The 18,369-nt window shown below is 37.5% G+C and overlaps 1 protein-coding gene across 2 annotated transcripts; it reads left to right on the top strand.

Annotated features, from left to right (window-relative positions):
• The first annotated feature begins 78 nt into the window (after positions 1–78).
• RAD17 (RAD17 homolog (S. pombe)) lies at positions 79–17,998 on the top strand. Of its 2 annotated transcripts, XM_010578080.1 has the most exons (17): positions 79–330; positions 1,637–1,914; positions 2,393–2,519; positions 3,043–3,126; positions 3,845–4,001; positions 4,491–4,627; positions 5,767–5,819; positions 5,913–6,038; positions 6,124–6,193; positions 6,848–6,959; positions 9,288–9,482; positions 10,689–10,774; positions 11,336–11,482; positions 11,931–12,077; positions 12,829–12,949; positions 14,380–14,437; positions 16,847–17,998. In XM_010578080.1, exons 1-17 carry the CDS (start codon positions 298–300, stop codon positions 17,112–17,114), a joined length of 2,199 nt encoding a protein of 732 aa, XP_010576382.1. In that variant the 5' UTR covers positions 79–297; the 3' UTR covers positions 17,115–17,998. The 2 variants fall into 2 exon arrangements, with proteins under 2 accessions (XP_010576382.1, XP_010576383.1); XM_010578081.1 differs by lacking the exon at positions 2,393–2,519 and having other exon boundaries at positions 1,637–1,912.
• The last annotated feature ends 371 nt before the right edge of the window (positions 17,999–18,369 follow it).

The following is an 18,369-nucleotide window of genomic DNA, read 5'->3' on the forward strand; positions in this document are numbered from 1 at the left end:
CCCGCCGCCGCCCGCTGATGGCGTCACCCACCCTGCCCGCTGGGCCGGCGGGAGCGCCGCGGACAGCTAAAAGCCGCCGGAAGAGAAGGGCCCCTCCGCAGCTCGGCGGTCCGGTGTGAGGGGGCTCGGCTCGGCGCAGCCTGACCCGGCCGGTCTGCTCTGGGCTCGGCTCGGCTCACGGCGTCCCGCTGCCGCCTCGGCCCGCCCGGGTGCCTCCCCGGGAGCGGGGCTCTCCTCCCCTCAGGCCTGGCGGTGGCAGCGGGGCCGCGCGGCGGATGGGCCCCGCCCGGGCTGAGGATGTCTGGAAGCTCCTCGGGAAGGCCGGCGGAGGTAGGGCCGCGCCGGGGGGCACGGACGGAGGGACGCGGTAGGGGCGGGGGGTTCCCGGGCGCCGGCCCGCCAGCGGGGCGGGCTGCGGCCGAAAGTCCGTCCTGGGGAGGGTTTCTGCAGCGTCCGGCGGCTCCGGCTGGCAGCCGCTTTAGGCCCGATAATTACTTCTTAGTCTCCGTGTTGGCAGTTCCTCTTCGGCTGCGCCCCCGCCCCGGGTAGGACGTTTATCTTCTTACCTACTGCGGCAGCGCGTAAAAAAGAAACCCCCTCACACGGTGGTATCTGGCCCGCTGGGGAATATGCAAATTCCACTAAAAATAGCTTTTGTCAGAACAACGTTGAAAGCAAACCGTGCGGAGGCAAATCCTCTTTCCCAGTTGCTAACCCCTCTTGCTCTCGGATAATCTCTTGTCTGGTGATGGCCTGTTGCATTAATTTATAAGACGTGTCAGCTGTAGAGTATTCACGGGCCTTTTTGGCCATGACGTGTCTATTCTATTACTCCCGTTTTCATAGAATGGTTCCTATGCCAAAAGGTTATCGTGAAGCTGTTAGCAACAGAGAGCGTGTGGCCACTGTGGTGCTGTTTTGGGACCATAGGTAGGCTGAAAAGCGACTCTGAGGTGTAAATTTGTATAACTGTCCTAGCAGGGTATTTCTCAAATCCAAAGCTAAATATTGACACTATTAGCGGTTTCGTTCCTTGCCCCTGTCAGACAGACTTCAGATACATGTGATGGCGTGATTCGAGATCAGTCCAAGCTTCCTCGCACAGGAAACGAATAATAATATTTGATTTTAATGTGTTGCCTAAGTATTTCTCTGTTGCCTATTTCTAACTTTTAAACAAAAATGGCTGCATTATAAATGTTAGGGGAAAAAAAAAGCCACATACTGAAAACTATACAGAGACAACATGAACAGGACCTTAATGTAAAAATGGCATAAATAAGTTATGCCATTTTTTCATTTGTATCTCTGTTTTAATTTTACTTCTCTAGTTTGAATGTGTGTTTGTAGACTTTTCAACTTGTGATTTGTCAGTTTGCAGCAAAATACTCTATCACAGTGTGTAAGGTGAAGCTTCTTTTTAATACTGAAGAAACATGTAACTGACACATTCAAAAAGCATAAATGCCTATTGTTGCTAACTAGTAGTATGCCTTTCAATGCTAATTAAGTTCTTTACACCTACAAGGTATTCTTATATATGCTTGATAAAAATCTCCAGTTTTCTGGAGACAGCTGTACCAAATTAAGGAGGGGAGAGTGCTACACTAATAGCAAAATGTTTGTATTTTACTAGGTAACAGATTGGTTGTCGCATTCATTTGATGACTTCTTTGGAAACACAAATACTTCTTCTAGTGCCATTCCTGTGAAGACACTAGAAGGCAATTCTGGAAGAAACCAGCAGGAGAAGAAAGACCCGTCTTCTGTGCTAGAAAGTAGCAAACCCAAAGTTCAGCCCAGAAAAAGAGCAACGTTGTTTTCAGTAGATCTGCCTTGTAACAAGTACAGACTGAATTGGAGCCAGTCTCAAGACGAGCCATGGGTAGATAGATACAAACCTGAATCTCAGGTGTGAGAGTTATTCTAAGTGCTAATGTAATAGTAACATTATAGTGTAACATGTTGTGCTTCTGTTCATAATCGTATTAGTCAGGTTCTAAGTATATCCTGTTTTATTAGGGCAGTGAAATACTGGTTTGATTTATTTACTGTTTCTAGTTAAGATTTTAATGAGCTGTTTGTCTGTAGGAGATGCATTTTTCCCCAGGCTTCCTGAGGAGATAAAGCTACTGTTGAGCTGTTGTTTCCTGTCCATCCACTCCTAAACTTTTGAACCTGTTACTGAATTTCAGCCAGATCTGACAGCTCCAAGTAGGAGGAAAATCCACAGCTAAAGAAAGGAAGAGAGAACTGAGTTAGTACACTCATTATGGGAAAGATAACAGAAATTATCTTGCATGTTACTGGATAGCAGTTAGCCGGTCTGTTAGCATGTTCAGAGTACTTGACTAATTGCAGTTTGCGCTATCTCTTGCTTGATGCATCTTAGGCATGACTTTGCAGGTGTGGGGTACTGTGGTACCTTAGGGCTTCAAGGAGAAAGGACTCAGATCTGTAGTAAACCTGTCTTCACTGGTTCTGCTCATGGAACAGCTTTTTCACAGTGTGTTTCAAAGGTATCAGTATGTGTGTTAAGCGTTTCTTAGATTTGCGTGCTGGTTGATGTAACAAAGTTAGTGTAGTATTTGTATTTTATATTTAAATATTTAGTAGCTCATCTGTGGAGATGAATTGAGTTGCAAGGCTAGAAGATGAGTAAGCTCCATGAGACTTGCAGAGGTTCCAAAATCCTGTGTAGTAGTAGAGTCAGTAGAGCCTAAGAAGTACCAGCTCCAGCAGTAGCTATAAAACATACTGACACGAACAGGCAAGATTGTAATGCTATTACTTTAGGAATAATAAGTAATTAATTGTCTCCCAATTGTAAGCAATGGAAAATCAGTTGTTTGAGGAAACAGGCTGAAATTATTAACTTTAACTGTTGCACTTATTTCTACATAACATAAACATATGTAACTGGAATATACATGTCTGTTAATATTTTAGTCAGCATATATTCTGTTCCTGAATCTCATCATGACAATGTTAAGAAACTGAGAGGTGTGTATGTGCATTTCATATATTTTAATCTTGTTTTAGAATGACCTTGCTGTGCAAAAGAAGAAAATTGAAGAAGTTGAAACCTGGTTAAAAATGCACATATTTCAGAGGCAGCCAAAGCAGGTAATCTTGCTAAAATTAGCGGCTAGAGGTATAAAACCATACAAATGAGCTGGATTCAGTTTTACTGTAATTTCAAAGAAAAGCTTTAACTTATAGGTAGAGATTATGTATCTGTTGCATTATAAGAAATCTGTTAAGAACGTAGATTAGAGCTTGTATGTTTGTTTAGGGCTTATGCTGCTAAGAGGTGCTTTCTGATTTTGCTCAGAAATACTATTTTCTAGCATCCAGTCAGTTCATACCTCTTCAGTGTGTGCTTGTAACTGCATTTTTATCTCCCACAAATTGATTTTCAGTATCTTGGCAAATTTCCAGTTGCACTGACTTGATGTAGTAGGATGTTTTTAACCTCTTGATTGATAAGAGGTGTTCTTATACACATGCATCATTTACCAGTCTTGTCTAGTGTTTTTCAGACCTAGTTCTCCAGTTCAGTATGTATTATGTTGGTAGTCTGTGTGGTGTGCAGTTAACTAAACAAATACATAAAAAAACTGAGCAAGGCTTTCGGAGTTCTGCTCCAGCTCTTTCTGTCTGAATACTCAACAGGTAAATTAATAACACAAAATATTTAACTCAGTTTTTATTGGGAAAAGAGAATCATTACCAGAGAAACTATAGAAGGAATTCAACCAATATTCATCTTCAGTCAACTTTCAGTCTTTATTTGTCATGTCAGGGATTTATTTATTTTATTTATTTATTTTTACTGTGACAGGGTGGCTCTGTTTTACTGCTAACTGGTCCTTCTGGTTGTGGAAAGACTGCAACTATACAAATATTAGCAAAAGATCTTGGCATTCAGGTGCAAGAATGGATCAATCCAATATCTTTAGACTTTACAAAAGAAGACTTGAGAAATATGTTTGGCCATGGTAAGTATTTTGATCCCCCCCCCCCCCTCCCCCAATTACACTTGTAATTTTTGTATTCTGTATTTTTTTTATTCTTTTGTGTCTCTGTCACATAGGAAGTCACATCCAAGTCCATGTAAGCCAGATCCTTAGTGTTTAATAAGAATCTTTCTTTTGCTTTTATCTGAAAAGGGATTTAGGTGGTTTTTTTAAAAGTGTTTACTCCAAAATAATTTGCAATTCAAATCAGTATAGAGAACTATGTAATAACCTGGATATCATTTGAGCCAATTAAATAAAAGTAGGTAAATCTGTCTTTGTCTGGGTCCTCAACTGAATTCTACAGTTTAAAAATTCTTATATTTGTAATGTGTTTGCCAAAGGGCTTGGCTGCTGGTGTTCAATGGCTACGGTCAGAAAATAGCATGGGTGGGTATTAGTTCTTGTGGGTATTTATATCCTACTTGGTATAATACAGAATATGTATTTTTAATTGGTTTTCTTTTTCAGACTCAAATTTTCATACGTTTCCGAGTCAGGCTCAAGCAGCTCTCTTTCAAGATTTTCTATTAAGAGCCAATAAGTATAACAAACTTCAGATGCTTGGGGACTCCTCAGAAAATGATAAAAAGCTTATTCTTATTGAAGTAAGTGAAAACTCCTGAAATCTTGTTTTGAAAACAATACCTTTTATTATAATATTGACCTGCTAACTAGCTTAAGCTGGTGGATTGGTGTTGCCAAAAGTTAGTCTGCTTTACTGCAGATGAATTCTTTATTACTTTTCAAGTGTCTACAGCAGTCTAGAACCAAATTCCACCTGTAGTTAAACAGAAGTTAATAGTCAAGCAGAAATTGGAGACTAGTTTGTGTACAGAAATAAGTAATAGAGGATCAAAAAGGGTACATTGGGAAGTCATACCCATGTTTCTGTATGATTAGATTTCTAGAAATATTTATGTGTGTAAAAAGGAAGAGGGGGACACCTCCCCTCCCTCCCCCCAACTATTCTTGTTACTTAGGGATGCAGGAGAATGTAGAAGATATGTGAGAATTAATACAATCAGAAAGCATTTGAAATTTAGCATTCCCTGGTCTTGTGCAGGGGAGGGGGGTTATCACGGGCAGACATGTGAACTCTGAGGGTTTGTAAGCCATGACGGGAGGTACAGGAGAATACTTTATTTTTACTTATTCAGGAGTGTGTTTCAATAGCATTTTCTTTCTGAGCTTTTCGTGTTTTTTCTGACAGAGGAATTTGATAAGTTATGATAGTCAAGTTGCCTGTAAACTTTCAAGAAAGGGAATAGATGAGACAAAAATTCTAGCTGAGTAATGTAGAATACTGTAGAATTTAGGAAACATAGTTTTCTGTGACTTCTCTTCATAAAGTCACTTTCCTGTGTAGGTCCTCTCATATCTCAAATAGTATATCCTGCCCTCTTCCTCAGTGGAGCTGCTGCCTTGCGTGTTTATCTTCTGAGTAAAACTCTGTCTAGCAGGCAATGTAATCACCCAATGCTGTTTCTTAGGAAACAAAGACAGAAAGAAAATGTTTCATTTTAGGTAATTGTTTTCCATAATGAAAGAAAGAAATACGCTTTGGGTTTTTTCTTCCCCCCCCCCCCCGCCGCTATCTTCAGTGTTAGCTACATTCAAATTTAGTTGAAAGCAAGCTGACTAGGAAGAAAAAATGTGTAGCACAGTAGTGTCCCATAATAATCAGTCTGTGGGAGAGAATATTTACATCTGAATGTACTGACAGCAGTTCATTTGTTTTGAATAGGACATACCAAACCAATTCTATCGAGACCCTAGCAGTCTACATGAAATTCTCAGGTCAGTTGCAAGTAAGTTTTTAATGAATAGCTTTGGTCACTTGCAGTAAACGGGAGTTTGATTCTTCTTATACTTGCTTATTTTTCAATTTAGGAGATTTGTTCGTACAAGCAGATGTCCCCTTATATTTATAATCTCAGATAACTTCAGTGGAGACAGCAACCAGAGGTTACTATTCCCAATGGAAATTCTAGAGGAGTTCTGCATATCCAGTATTAGGTAAGGTCTTTTATCTCATTAAAACTTGATTGAAACAGATGAGAAGTAATAAACTAATTAATTTTTTTTAAATGAAATTCAACAGTTTCAAGCCTGTTGCACCAACAAATATGATGAAAGTTCTTAATCGAATAGCTGCAACAGAAGCTAGTATGGTAAGTTGTCAAAACTGATTACTTCTGTGCAGTTCTAGGACCAAAAGATTTCAGACTTTTGTATCTGAAGTATGTTACTTATATTTGTTACTGTATTTGTTTGATCTTTGATAGCAGAGCGCCACACCTCCCCAAAAACACCACTAATCGCCCCCAACAGAAAACAAGGAACAAACTGGAAAGATGTCTTGTTTTTAAGATTAGATCCACTTGATCCTTGGTCTAAGTCTTCAAAGTTACTGCTGTAAATTCTTCTGCCTATTACAGGAACTATATATATGAAACAAATAATAGGAATAGAAGTAATTTTCATTGTGTCCAGCAATGCCAGAAAAGGTCACGAACCTAAATCCTGTATTATTCCTGAATTGTTTTGATTACAACCAAGTCTAATATTGAGTGACACCTTGCAAAGAATTATGTGCATTATTCTCTTTAATATTGCTGTATAAAATGCAGCAATGTGCTTAAATGAATTAAATGTTTTCAAGGTAGTAGTATTACATGGTTTGAGCACATGGTGGATGCTCGTGTAGTCTGTTTGTGGCGTGTGTCAGAGGTGGGTCCCCACAGCCAGAATAAACTCCTTTTCTTGCTTTTTCTTACTACTGTGTTGCTTTTCCTTATTACTTTGAATGTTGCTTTTCATTGTAGAACAGAGAAAAGAATTATGCTCTTGACAGAACTTCTCTGGAGTTGCTTTGCAGAGGTTGTTCAGGTGATATAAGAAGTGCAATAAACAGTCTTCAATTTTCTTCTATGAAAGGTAAATACCTATGATTTTGTTAAGTCAATGACATTTTCACCATTTCTGCTGTACAGCTATTCAGTTCACTGTTGCAGCGCAGCTAGGTGAGCCGTGCAAAACGTTTTTGACATGCTGCTCTGAAGGAGGAATAAAAGGCACAAAGGGTTTTGGTTTTTTTTAACTGAAAACTTTCCATTTCATGACTGTTATATGCAGTATTAAAATTGAGTAACATCTGCTATGTATGTGGTGATGTAATTTAATGAAATGCCCTCTTTTCTTCTTGATAACTTTGCTATTGGTGTGTGTTTACTGTTCAAGGCTTTTGTGATGCAACCTTAATTTGAAAGGTGTTTTCATTGCTTGGTTCTTATACTTCTCCATGTCCTTATCTGTACCCTTAAAGTATTTCTGAAATAGCCCATTGCCTTTGTGTACAGCATTTCTGTAATGATTGATTTTGCCTTGGAGTTCCTGCAGCTGTTGGTAAATTGAAAAGCTGTGAAATGGCATGACCTGCTATGAAGTTACTTGAGTGTATTACAGAGTAACTTTGAAGTTCAGTGTTTTAGTAGTCTTCAAAATACTTGGTTGGGCAATACTCAATTCAGACTTAGTTTGGGATTGTTTTAGATGTTCCAGCATCGAAAGAAACAGGAGACTTACTGTCATGTCTTTTATAAGCATTGGAAGTCAATTATTAAGAAGACACTGTATGTGAGTTACATAATCTACGCTTTTTAAAAGCAGTACTCTGGCATATGTAGTTCATCCTAAGAACCGCTAGATGGTGCCAGAATTCGCATTCAACCTAGAAATAAGGACGTGAGTTCGATAGTTGTCTTCTGCTGTGTCATAAAGGTGGCAATGATCTTGTTGCTTTTGCTCATTTTCTTTCCCGTCCACCTTGCAAATAGAAACTGTGCTGATGGAATACAGGATTAAATGTATTTTCAAAACCTTGTTGTAGGAGGGAGTGTTGTAGTTTGAATTTTGGAGTATATTGAAGTTAAATGAGCTGTGTTTGCTAAATTACATGAGGGAGTAAGGTTTCTGGGTTTAATTTGAAAATGTGGAAACTAAAGTCTTCTGATGTTCTCTTCTAGTATACTAAGTTTGTATTGTTCTATGTTAATCAGAAAAATACAAAATTCCTCTCAGTAAAACCATTTTGATGATAATGCCATTAAGTTAATAAATAGTAGGTTGGTGATACCTGAGAAAAGTTTGCAGTAGCTTGCTGCTGGATGCTAAGTAGCTTTTACATACTCTAGAAAATCTAAATAGGCTTAAAATGACCAGTTTGTGTAATTTTTAATAAATTACTTTGGAATGTAAAAACATGAGAGTTATAAAGAGAACTTGGGAGAAAACAAAGGCATATGGCTTGACAGCTTCTGTACATGGCGCCTCAGAATCATGTATTTAAGTCCTATGACCCTGGACATTCGCTTCTTGAATTTTCTCTAACAGATTGAGAAGAGCTGCTTTCATGTTGAATAGGAATTTTTTCGTTGTTCAGGTGTTTCAGTTATGTAAATGATTGGCAGCCAGTGATACTTTGTAAGTTTTGGAGACACCTCACCTCCTTGTTGATCTCCTGACAATGCAATATTAGTTTTTACATGTATATGATTTCTTTCTTCACTTGCGTATATGTGTAAACACAAGTGATCCATTCACTTTGTAGTAGTATTAACAGGTAAAATGGATCCATAGTAATTGTGAGAGAAAAGAAAGATAAAAACTTAAAGTATAACTTCTCTTAGCTCAGTAAGGAACATTTATCTGCCACTAAATCAAACTGTGAGTGAAAATTTTTGAGTTTTAAATTAGATTAGAAGAAGGGTTTTATTCCTTGGAGCTCAAAATATTGCGGAAATTAGTAGGCTATTGGAAGAATCACCTAAATGAAAGGTTTTCTTTGGTGCCTTATGTGTCAGTGAGGGTATTACACAGGTAATGCAAATAGAAGATAAATTGATAAGTGAACAGAATGTAACTGAAATATAATTTACATATATTTGCACTTGTACTTTATAAAGAAGAAATTTTTAAGAAAGGCATCTTGGGGATGCATCAGAACAAAAAAGTACTTGGCACCTTAGCTGTGGCTTAAGGGACAGAAGTGGAATGAAGCATACTAGTTCAGGTGGCTGGGTTGTCTTCCTAATAAATTAGTTTTCTCCTAGTGCCTCTATTTATATAACCTTTTCTGTTGTTTTTTTTTTTGTTGTGTTTGTTTGTTTAGAACATTTAGCAGTAGCAATATACAGTAGCAATATAATAGAAAACTTTTTTTGATTCATCTACTTTATCCTGATGTGTTTTTGTTTTTATTGATAGACTGCTCGTTGGAGAAAGAGTTTTGGTCAAGGAAGAAAAGGAGCTCTGCACTAAAATGTGAAGTAGCAGCAGTATCTAAAGTAAGAAAGAAAAGTAAATCCGATACTTCAGAAGACCAGGAGATACAAGCTATTGGTGGCAAAGATGCTTCCATATTTCTTTTCCATGCTCTGGGGAAAATAATTTACTGCAAAAGTAAGAAACCTTTGACTTACTCTTCCCTTCAATGGGCAAAGCACGTCAGCTGCTAATAGCTAGTTTTGCTAAAGTAAGGCTTAGGGTGGTCTCTAATTTGCATGTTTGGTCATGAATAACAGTATAAAAACAGGGATAAAAGTTTGTGGTAACTGAGATTGCAGCTGTCTGTATCAGGTAAATAAACATTTCACTGAGATGCACCACATGTATGTAATAAAATTACATAACTCTAGTTGCATTAGGTCCATGTGCTGTCATGCATACAAAGCTAGCTAGATAGCCAGCACATTTGTTGCTCTGTACAAAAGCAAGTTTTGCTTTTGTGCAGAATTATGTATTGTTATTCTGTACAGTTATGTTCTGTACTTGTCTGTATTTCTAAAAGTTACAGAACAGCCCTGCAGGCTCATAGCTACTGCCTCTCTTATTTGTGTATGTGCTGCCTTTTCCTCCCTACTTTTTATCTCAACTCTTTGGTTCCTTTTAACAGACATGTGTGCTCTCTCCTTTCTGGACTGAAAACCTCTTCCACTTCTCTGTCATACCCTGTTTCCCTTCCCACCTCTCCAAAATACTCTCCACCCTTACTACTACTGAAAGTTCTACTTTTTATACACTCAGGTTCTGTGAATTTACAGAACATATCTCCTCCCTGTGTGTGGTTACAGTACTGTTTTTTTAACACTTAAAGACTATAATTCATAAACATTTGGTACTTAATAAACTAGTACTATCTGCACTCAGCTAAATCAGGATCCACAGTGCCATTGGCTGTCCACATTTTAGTACTAATGCACAATATCAGTTCCAAAATCAACCGAGGAGAAGTAGTGAGATGAGGGAATATGAAAATGACTAGATGAAATTTGTTACATGAAGTGTAATGTAACTAATTATATTGTTGATGATGAAATATTGACTATATAAATAAATACTTATGCCTGCATCAAGAGCTTTCTGGGAACAGAAAATGGTGTAATCTAATTGCTGGTAGAGTTGACAGTTGCTAAAAGTGATTCTCAATGTATGCAAAAACTACTATTCATGCAGTTACACATCTCTTCTTGCTCCTATCTAATTTTTATTCTAATTTTGAATATTTAATGTGAAATGTGTCTTTTTCTTCTGGCTTTTTTGATTATGTGCAGAAATGTAACAACATTTCTGATGTTAAAAGACTAAACATTGTAAAATCATTTGTAGGAGAACCAGTGTCAGAATCAGAATTTCCTCAGCTGCCTGCTCACTTATCAGAACACCATCGAGACACCTTGCTTATTCAGCCTGAGGTACCTTTGCAACAACTACTTGATTCCAGTTTGGTTTGAAAAAAACCAAAACAAACTCTAAATGATTGATGCAAATTCTCAAGTACAGTGGTTTTGTCACTGATCTTAATATATGTGTATTCAGTCTGTCTTAATTTAAGGAATAATTAATCTCGAAGGAACCTCTGGAGGCTAGCTGCAAAGGTAGATGAGGTTCCCAGGCTCTTGATCTGTCAAGTTTTGAGTATCTCCAAGGACAGAGATTCTCTCACCTCACTGATGGACTTGTGGTGGAAGGTGGACTTTGCCTCACTGCAGCCTGTGATAGTTACCTCATCCTTTCGCTGTGCATTGCCAAGAGGAGTCAGAGTTCACCTTTCTGTTACCACCCATTGAGAGAGTTGAAGACAGCAATGGCTTCTGCCCCTCCATCCCCAGTTAGCCTTCTCCGGGAGCACACCAACCTCCCTTTTGTATATAAGCATCACTTCGCGTGCCACCTCCATCTAAATGTATCATAACTTTTATAGGATGCTTTTCCTTATACACTGTGTAAAACTTGAACTTTCTTTTTCCTAATAGGATGTTGTGGAAAAATCGCATATGTCTGGAAGCATGTTTAATTTATACCTTCACCAGAACTATGTAGACTTTTTTTCTGGTATAGATGAAGTAGTGAGAGCCAGCGAATATTTCAGCACTGCTGATGTCCTTTGTAGTAACTGGAGTGTAAGTGTCATCTTTTTATACACACATACTTTTTTTTTGATACTCTGACATAGAACTTCTAGACTTTAAGTGTTTATGAATGTTTACTTCAGACTTACAGTGTAGGTGACACTGAATTATTAATGCTAAAGTACGTCAACTATAGAAGAGATGCAGGTCCAACTTTTTGTCCAACTTCTGTCAGTATTTTATTATAGTGTTTGTGAAATACTCTACAAAGTATTTTTAGGTAGAACATATTTATGCTAAAAATGTTTTGGAATCTGTATGCCTCTTCCCTGAAGTAATTGGGCTAGCTTTTTCATTCAGCTGCTTTGAGTAAAAGTTTCACAGTATTCTAAACATATTCTGAGCATGTCGTGTCTCTGCAGTTATAGTGTGTTTTGGCTCAAATAAAACACGCTGTACAGAGACTTTGAGTTCACATAATGCCTGATTTCTTTCTTAGTCACGGCTTGTGATGGAAGAATACAGTGCATCTGTGGCTACCCGAGGGGTGATACATTCAAATACATCCAGAGCCTTTGCCCACCACCAAGGAGGGATGGGGTTCCGGCCTTTACATAAACCCCAGTGGTTCTTTATCAATAAGAAGGTAAGTGCTTGGTGGTTTTGGGTTTTTTGGTTTTTTTTGTAAAGTGTGACAATTGAGTAGTATAGATGAGATTTGCTCACAGTGCTAAACTTGTCAAATATCCTATTTTGATACAAGCTACTTCTAAAAAGTAGTTGCTTGAAGAGTTACATTTGTATTATTCTTTAATGGAAAAATAAATTGGAGGCCTGTGACAAAGTCCAATTCCTGTGTCCAAGTTGGCATGCTGCTGGGAGAGTCTTAATCCTAAGTTAATGGAGACACAATTAATGTTGAAATACTATAAAGTATTCCTGAAAGTAAGTTTTAAGTTTTTGTGTGGCTTAAATCACGTTAAACTGTTGTGTAAGTTTAACAAATTACTGCTGTTACGTGTGTTTATAAGAAATAGCTTGTACGTGAGGTACCAAAGCTCTTGACAATTTTTTACATTTGAACTAATACTTCTGTTGCTGTATCTGGCAAAAAATATTGGCCTGGATGGGTGGGGAATTCTATAATCAAGGGATAAATATTTTCTGGAAAATTCAATGTCCAGCAAAAGGTGAAAATGAAGGAATTTACCATTTTTATGATCTGTATACATTGACTCTAACTGCTTATCTTTTTTTCTGGTCTCATTTTTCAGTAGCTTGTTTGTAGTTGTCCAGCAGGCAAGAAGAAAGTGTCTTTTACTGTACAGAATATCTACATTAATAATTATTTACTAGGGTTTTTTTGCTTGTATTTCTTTTTCCCACAACTCTTACAGTATCAAGAAAATTGCCTTGCTGCGAAATCTCTCTTTTCAAGCTTCTGTTTACCACCTGAGTGTCTTCAGACAGAGCTATTGCCTTATCTTGCTATGTTAGCAAACCCCATGAGAAATCAAGGTAAGATGGGTGTAAGTTTTGATCTTGGACTCTTTTTTGTAATTAAAGCATACTGAAAAATTTTGTAATCCAAAATGTCAATACTAACTGTGCTTTTGCTTCAGTAAAAAAAATACTTATGGTAAGCGCATATAGCTGATATCCAAAAATGTTTCTAGTAACATAGCGAAAATTAAAGATGTTCTGTTAGGTTTCAAACATCAAGAACATTTTTAAAACTTCCGTACCTGAAAGAATCAAAATAAGTTAGATGTGTAATAAGTTAAATATTAAAATATTTCCAGTAAGGTTGGAACTAGATGATCTTTAAGGTCCCTTCCAACCCAAACCATTCTATGATGCTGTGAAGTATCTCTCTTGTCAGAAGTGAGGTGTATATGATGCTTTATAAATGTGTAAGATGGGCTCCTTGTGTTGGAGTATTTGAAATATTTTTTTTTTTTTTTAATTATGGCATGGATTTCTGGTATCTGTGTACTTTTGAACTTCATCATGTTGCTCTCTCAATCAGTCTCTTAAGATCCTTGCACAGTTTTCCTGTATGCCCACATCCTTACTAGCTTGTCTAACTGGGTGGTATTGGCAAACTTGCTCATCTTGCTCTTCATCCCCTTTTTTTCACAGGGTTACATTTAAGAATGTACTGGATAGCCTGGGTCCTAGCACAGATCAATGCAAAACTGCATTGGCAACTTTTTTTCCATTGCAAGAGTTAACTATTACCTCATACCCCTTTCCCCACTTCTTAGTCATTAATTATTTATCAGACTTTACTAATTAAATTGTTCTCTTAGGCTTAGGGCTTCTTTTACTTCTACTAGAGGATTTGGTGAGAAGACTTTTGTAAACCTAGTAGGCAATATTAACTAGATCTTTATTCATTGCTTACTGATCCCTTTCCAGTAACATCAACACACTTTAAAAACACTTTAAAAAGCCTTTCCCAGATGAAGTAAACAAAATCCAAGTTCGCAGTCCATTAAAAAAATGTGTAACCTGAGGTAATCCAATAGCAGACAGTTCATGCGGAAAAATTTACTTTGTATGGTACATAATCCAAAAATTACTGTCTAGACAGCTGGGTTACTTATGCTGTGTTAATTACTTCTATGTCTTCACTAAGGCCTTAACATCAGGATGAATTCATTTTGTAGGCTATGGAATAATAACTCTGCATCATAATACACAGTTGAATGTCAGGGATTTTCTTTTACGAGTAGGTAATCTGTAAATATGTTACGGTAATGTGGTAAAGGGTTTGGGAAAAAAATAAATACTTACACACACGTGCAGTGTTTTGGTATCCAAAATATTGCAAATATCTACAGGAATGCTTGACTAAGCCTATGAATTTTTTATTTTTTCAGTATGTTTAATTGTGTGTGTGTTATCATCTACCCAATGTGATACTGGTGATTCTTTGTTCTCAGCTCAGATTGCTTTTATCCAAGACGTTGGGAGGCTACCACTGAAAAGACATTTTGAGAGGTAAACTTGACTTCTGACTTTTCTTAAAGAAAGTAAGACTTTCTTTCTTAATATATTGAGGAAAAGGACCCTTTCATAGAGAAACTTCTTCAATGTACATCTGTGATGTGACATTTTCCCTCACTTGCAGCACGATAATTTTATATTTTACCTGTTAAAACTTCTTCAGTTCAAAACTATTTATCATTACAATGTGAGTAGCAACTTTTTTATTACAGTCTTGCTTTCAATCCTTGTTTAGCTTTCTTTTCCAGTGTATCAAATATTAGCTCTATCCTAGACGTACCTATGTTTCTTCATTACGTGATCTGAATAAAATATTTTTTTTACAATCAAAGACATGTATGTGAGAATGAAACAACTGACGCAAAAAGTATAGTGCACTTTGCCTATGTTTATCATGGCATAAATCATTAATCTGGAAGTTTGATAGAACATTCTGTGTTCATGTGCATGTTAGAGGTGTAAGAAAGAAAGAATAATGGGGAATTAGTTCCTTTTGAAGCAGTTCTATATCTATGGAACTACAAAATATTTTAATAAGTGCTTCCTCTGAAATTAGATAGCAGCACTGGTTTTTATTTTGTGGAATTTTTACCTATTGGACTACTTACAGTAAACTTTTGGTTTTATTTAAAAAATGCTTTCTAAACATAGCTACTGAAGTTCCTCTGCCATGGATGTTAAATACTGAAAAAATACTTTTTATTTCAACTGAAAGACTGTAGTGCTCTACTTATGGGTTGTGTAGCACTCATGGGGTGGCATGTCATGACATGTTATATTGTGACTAGTGAGCCCTCTGAGTCATAGGCATCACTTATACTAGTAGAGCCTTAGTTACATTTCTATAACTTTGATATCTCTGAAAATTAAAAAGTTTTAATTGTGATGGTCTGTTTCTAATAAAGGATTGAGATTACAGTTAGCTGCGATGAGACTAACTTTCATCTCTTAACCAAGAGAGTGAGTTTCTTAGGACATCTGACAAAGCATCTCATATTTATCACTGTGGTATTGCTGTCTGATTTTAACTATGAAATACTGGCCTGTAAGGTAAGGGCTGTATTACCCAAGAACCACCCTGTTCCCCAACAGTTGTATTAAAAGCCATTTTGGGTGCTAGTCAGGAAGAAAGTAAAGTGTCCCTAATGAGTGTGTTTCTTTGCAATCTACCTCATCTAAGCAAAAGTGTTTGTAACTTTACAAATTAATTGTAGACTCCCTTATGCCATTCATTTTTTCTGCAGCATACCTTTAAATATTGATAAATGGTTTTTTATCTGTGTTAGTAAGTTGGATGTGTGTCACTGAGTTTTATCTGAGGGGTAACTTTCTTCTGAAAACACAGTAATCTTTTTTTCATTTGTTCACTATTTTGGAAAGCAAGTATAGAGAAATGCAGGTATTTTAGTAAGTATTTGCTTCCTTCAGGAATCCTAATTAAAAATAATTTATTTTGGGTTATTAAGCAGTCTGTAAAATAACTTATGTGTGGCTATTTCGATGGAAATACTCTTATTTTGTTTATTTTCCATTATATTTATTAATGGAATTGGAATGGTACTGTAGTAAGAAAACTGGCATTGAGGAGAGTGTGTGGTATTTGATCCGCTGGAAGTGGTGTCAGGATGAGTTTTTTGTCAATAACTAAGTTTTTGTTATTCCCATGCGAAGTGGGAAAAATAATAAAGCAACATTGGTAACATACTGATACAGAGATGCCAGAAAGATTGAGAAATCTAAATAGTAAAAGAGATTATAAAACATAAAAGGATTTCCTTTCCCCCCCTTTTTTTTTTTTTTTCTTTTTTTTTTTAATTCTCCTGTTTCAAATTAAATTGCCTCCCATCCTAAAGGATTTTGGTTTTGTTTGGAAAGGGTCTAATGTATTATGGGCTGTTGTCAGTGACTTAATTGTTAGCAGTTCACGTACATGAGGAAAGCTCAGCAAAACCACTGTCACTATAAGGAAGAATCTTCAGGCAACAGTGGGTACTGGGGAGCGACGGAGCCCAAACATGGTATGGTATTTTGCTGTTGCTGTGGTTTGAGGCTACGTAGGGCAGTCCTTTCCCCAAAAGGATCTCCTCTGTCTTCTGTAGGCTGTCATGTAAGCTATATGGTGTTGAGTTCTGGGCACAAGTATCTATCCACACCTGGAAGATGTGGGCAGAGCGTTGTGTAAAAACACAGTACTGAAGGTAGTGATGTAAGCACAGAATGTGTACAGCTTGAATTAACCGTGATTTATGGAGGGTATTACTGCCAGAAAATGTGAAAGCTGTTAAGCGCCAGTGAAGAAGGGTGACCTGTGTGCTACACGGGCAGTCTTTTCTATTGCAGCTTCTGAATGAGAGAGCAGATGTTTTTTCATGGTAACTTACTGTTGCAATGATAACTTTACAGGTTAAAGCTTGAAACACTTACTGATAAAGATCCTGGGATGCCAGACTTACTTGTTGGCTCTGAGGGGGACTGTGCTGATGTGCATGGTATGGAGACAGCTGCAGAGATGGAGAAAAACAGAATGAATGAGGATGAATTGGATGGATTGCCTCTCTCTTCTAGCCAGTGCAGTGGAAGTGAACTGCCCTGCAGTCAGCCTCAGCCTGTTGCAGGTCAAGCAATCATGGAGGAAGAAGAATTAAAAATAGAGGAATATGATAGTGACTGAGTACAACAAAGTATCAACCACTGACTTGCCTGAATAGATTAATGTGCCATAAAGGCCTTTGCTAAAGAGAGTATGGTCCGCACAAAAGTACTGCTTTAGCTACTTAGTCTAATCATGCTGAGTCAGCACCGAGACAACTGTCCTCGGCTTCCTCTTAACTTTGCAGGATCAGACCTGAGCTGAATACTAAATTACAAGCTATTGCTTGCCTCTCCTGAGCCATGAAATAGCCTATATTCATAAAAAGAGAACAATAAATGACAATTAGTTTGAAAGAGACTGTAGATAAGCAGTGTCACTCTTAAGTTATTACTGTTTTTTACACTTTCAGTTTACTTTGCAGTTGTACAGTGTGTTTCTTGAGTACATCGTTGATAGGTTATCAGCATTTGAAGGTTTTGTTAAAATTCGTATCTTCAAAAAAATTGCTGTTTGGAAGCTTGGCCCTTCTGAAAGGAGACTGAAGGGCACATGTGAAAAGTTTGATATCCTATACTGATGGTGTAAATGAAAATCCTACTGTATTAATACTGTTTGGTACTTTGCCACAGATTTATGTCAAGTTGAACATATGTTGTACAACAGATTATTCTGGATTCCTATTTGAAAGATATTTACATAACTTATGGAGGAGAAATATAACAAGCATAAGTCCTTCTTGTTCTTTGTATTCTGTGGGAAGTTAATGGTGTAGCATGCAGTTTTTTCTCCTTAAATTGCAGTTGAGCTGGCGGAAAGAATAATCCTGTGTTTGGTAACTGACATGCGAGAAGTGTGTTCTGGTTGTCTGAATAGACTGTTTAATATGTCAGTGTTTCTCTGTAACTAGGACTGGTCCATGCAAATCAATCTAACATGGTGCTGTTGTTAGTGATACAACAGGAATAAGAAAAAAAATCAAAAAAACTTTGACTGTGTAATGCATGTTTGCATTTCTGTATTGCTTACATACAAAGTCTAGTAGAAGAAAATACATGTTTGTCCACCATAGCCTTGGAAGTAATGCTGCTATTGTCCAGATTTGTCTGTTCTCAAGGGACAGGTGTAGTCTTTCCAGCTATAGCTATTGTTTAATGTTGAAGAGGGAAATTTCTCCCTGAATTCTTAAATTCTGTTACAGCTCATTACAGCAAAGTGAAGATGGTTTTGGCTGTTGATGCCCCTTAACACCTTTTCCCTTCTCCAGGGCGCTTTGGATGGGGTGACCCCTGCTCAACTTAGGTGATAGCTTGCTTCTCTTGGGCCTCCTGCAGTT

This window comes from Haliaeetus leucocephalus, unplaced genomic scaffold (genome assembly GCF_000737465.1).
Source record: "Haliaeetus leucocephalus isolate CR32 unplaced genomic scaffold, Haliaeetus_leucocephalus-4.0 Scaffold598, whole genome shotgun sequence".
NCBI classification, from domain to species: Eukaryota; Metazoa; Chordata; class Aves; order Accipitriformes; family Accipitridae; genus Haliaeetus; species Haliaeetus leucocephalus.

Coding starts and splice junctions, on each gene's coding strand:
- RAD17 (XM_010578080.1), top strand. CDS start 298: ATGTCTGGAAGCTCCTCGGGAAGGCCGGCGGAG. Junction 9,483..10,688: donor GAAAATAATTTACTGCAAAA/GTAAGAAACCTT, acceptor AATCATTTGTAG/GAGAACCAGTGTCAGAATCA. Junction 12,078..12,828: donor GGTTCTTTATCAATAAGAAG/GTAAGTGCTTGG, acceptor CAACTCTTACAG/TATCAAGAAAATTGCCTTGC.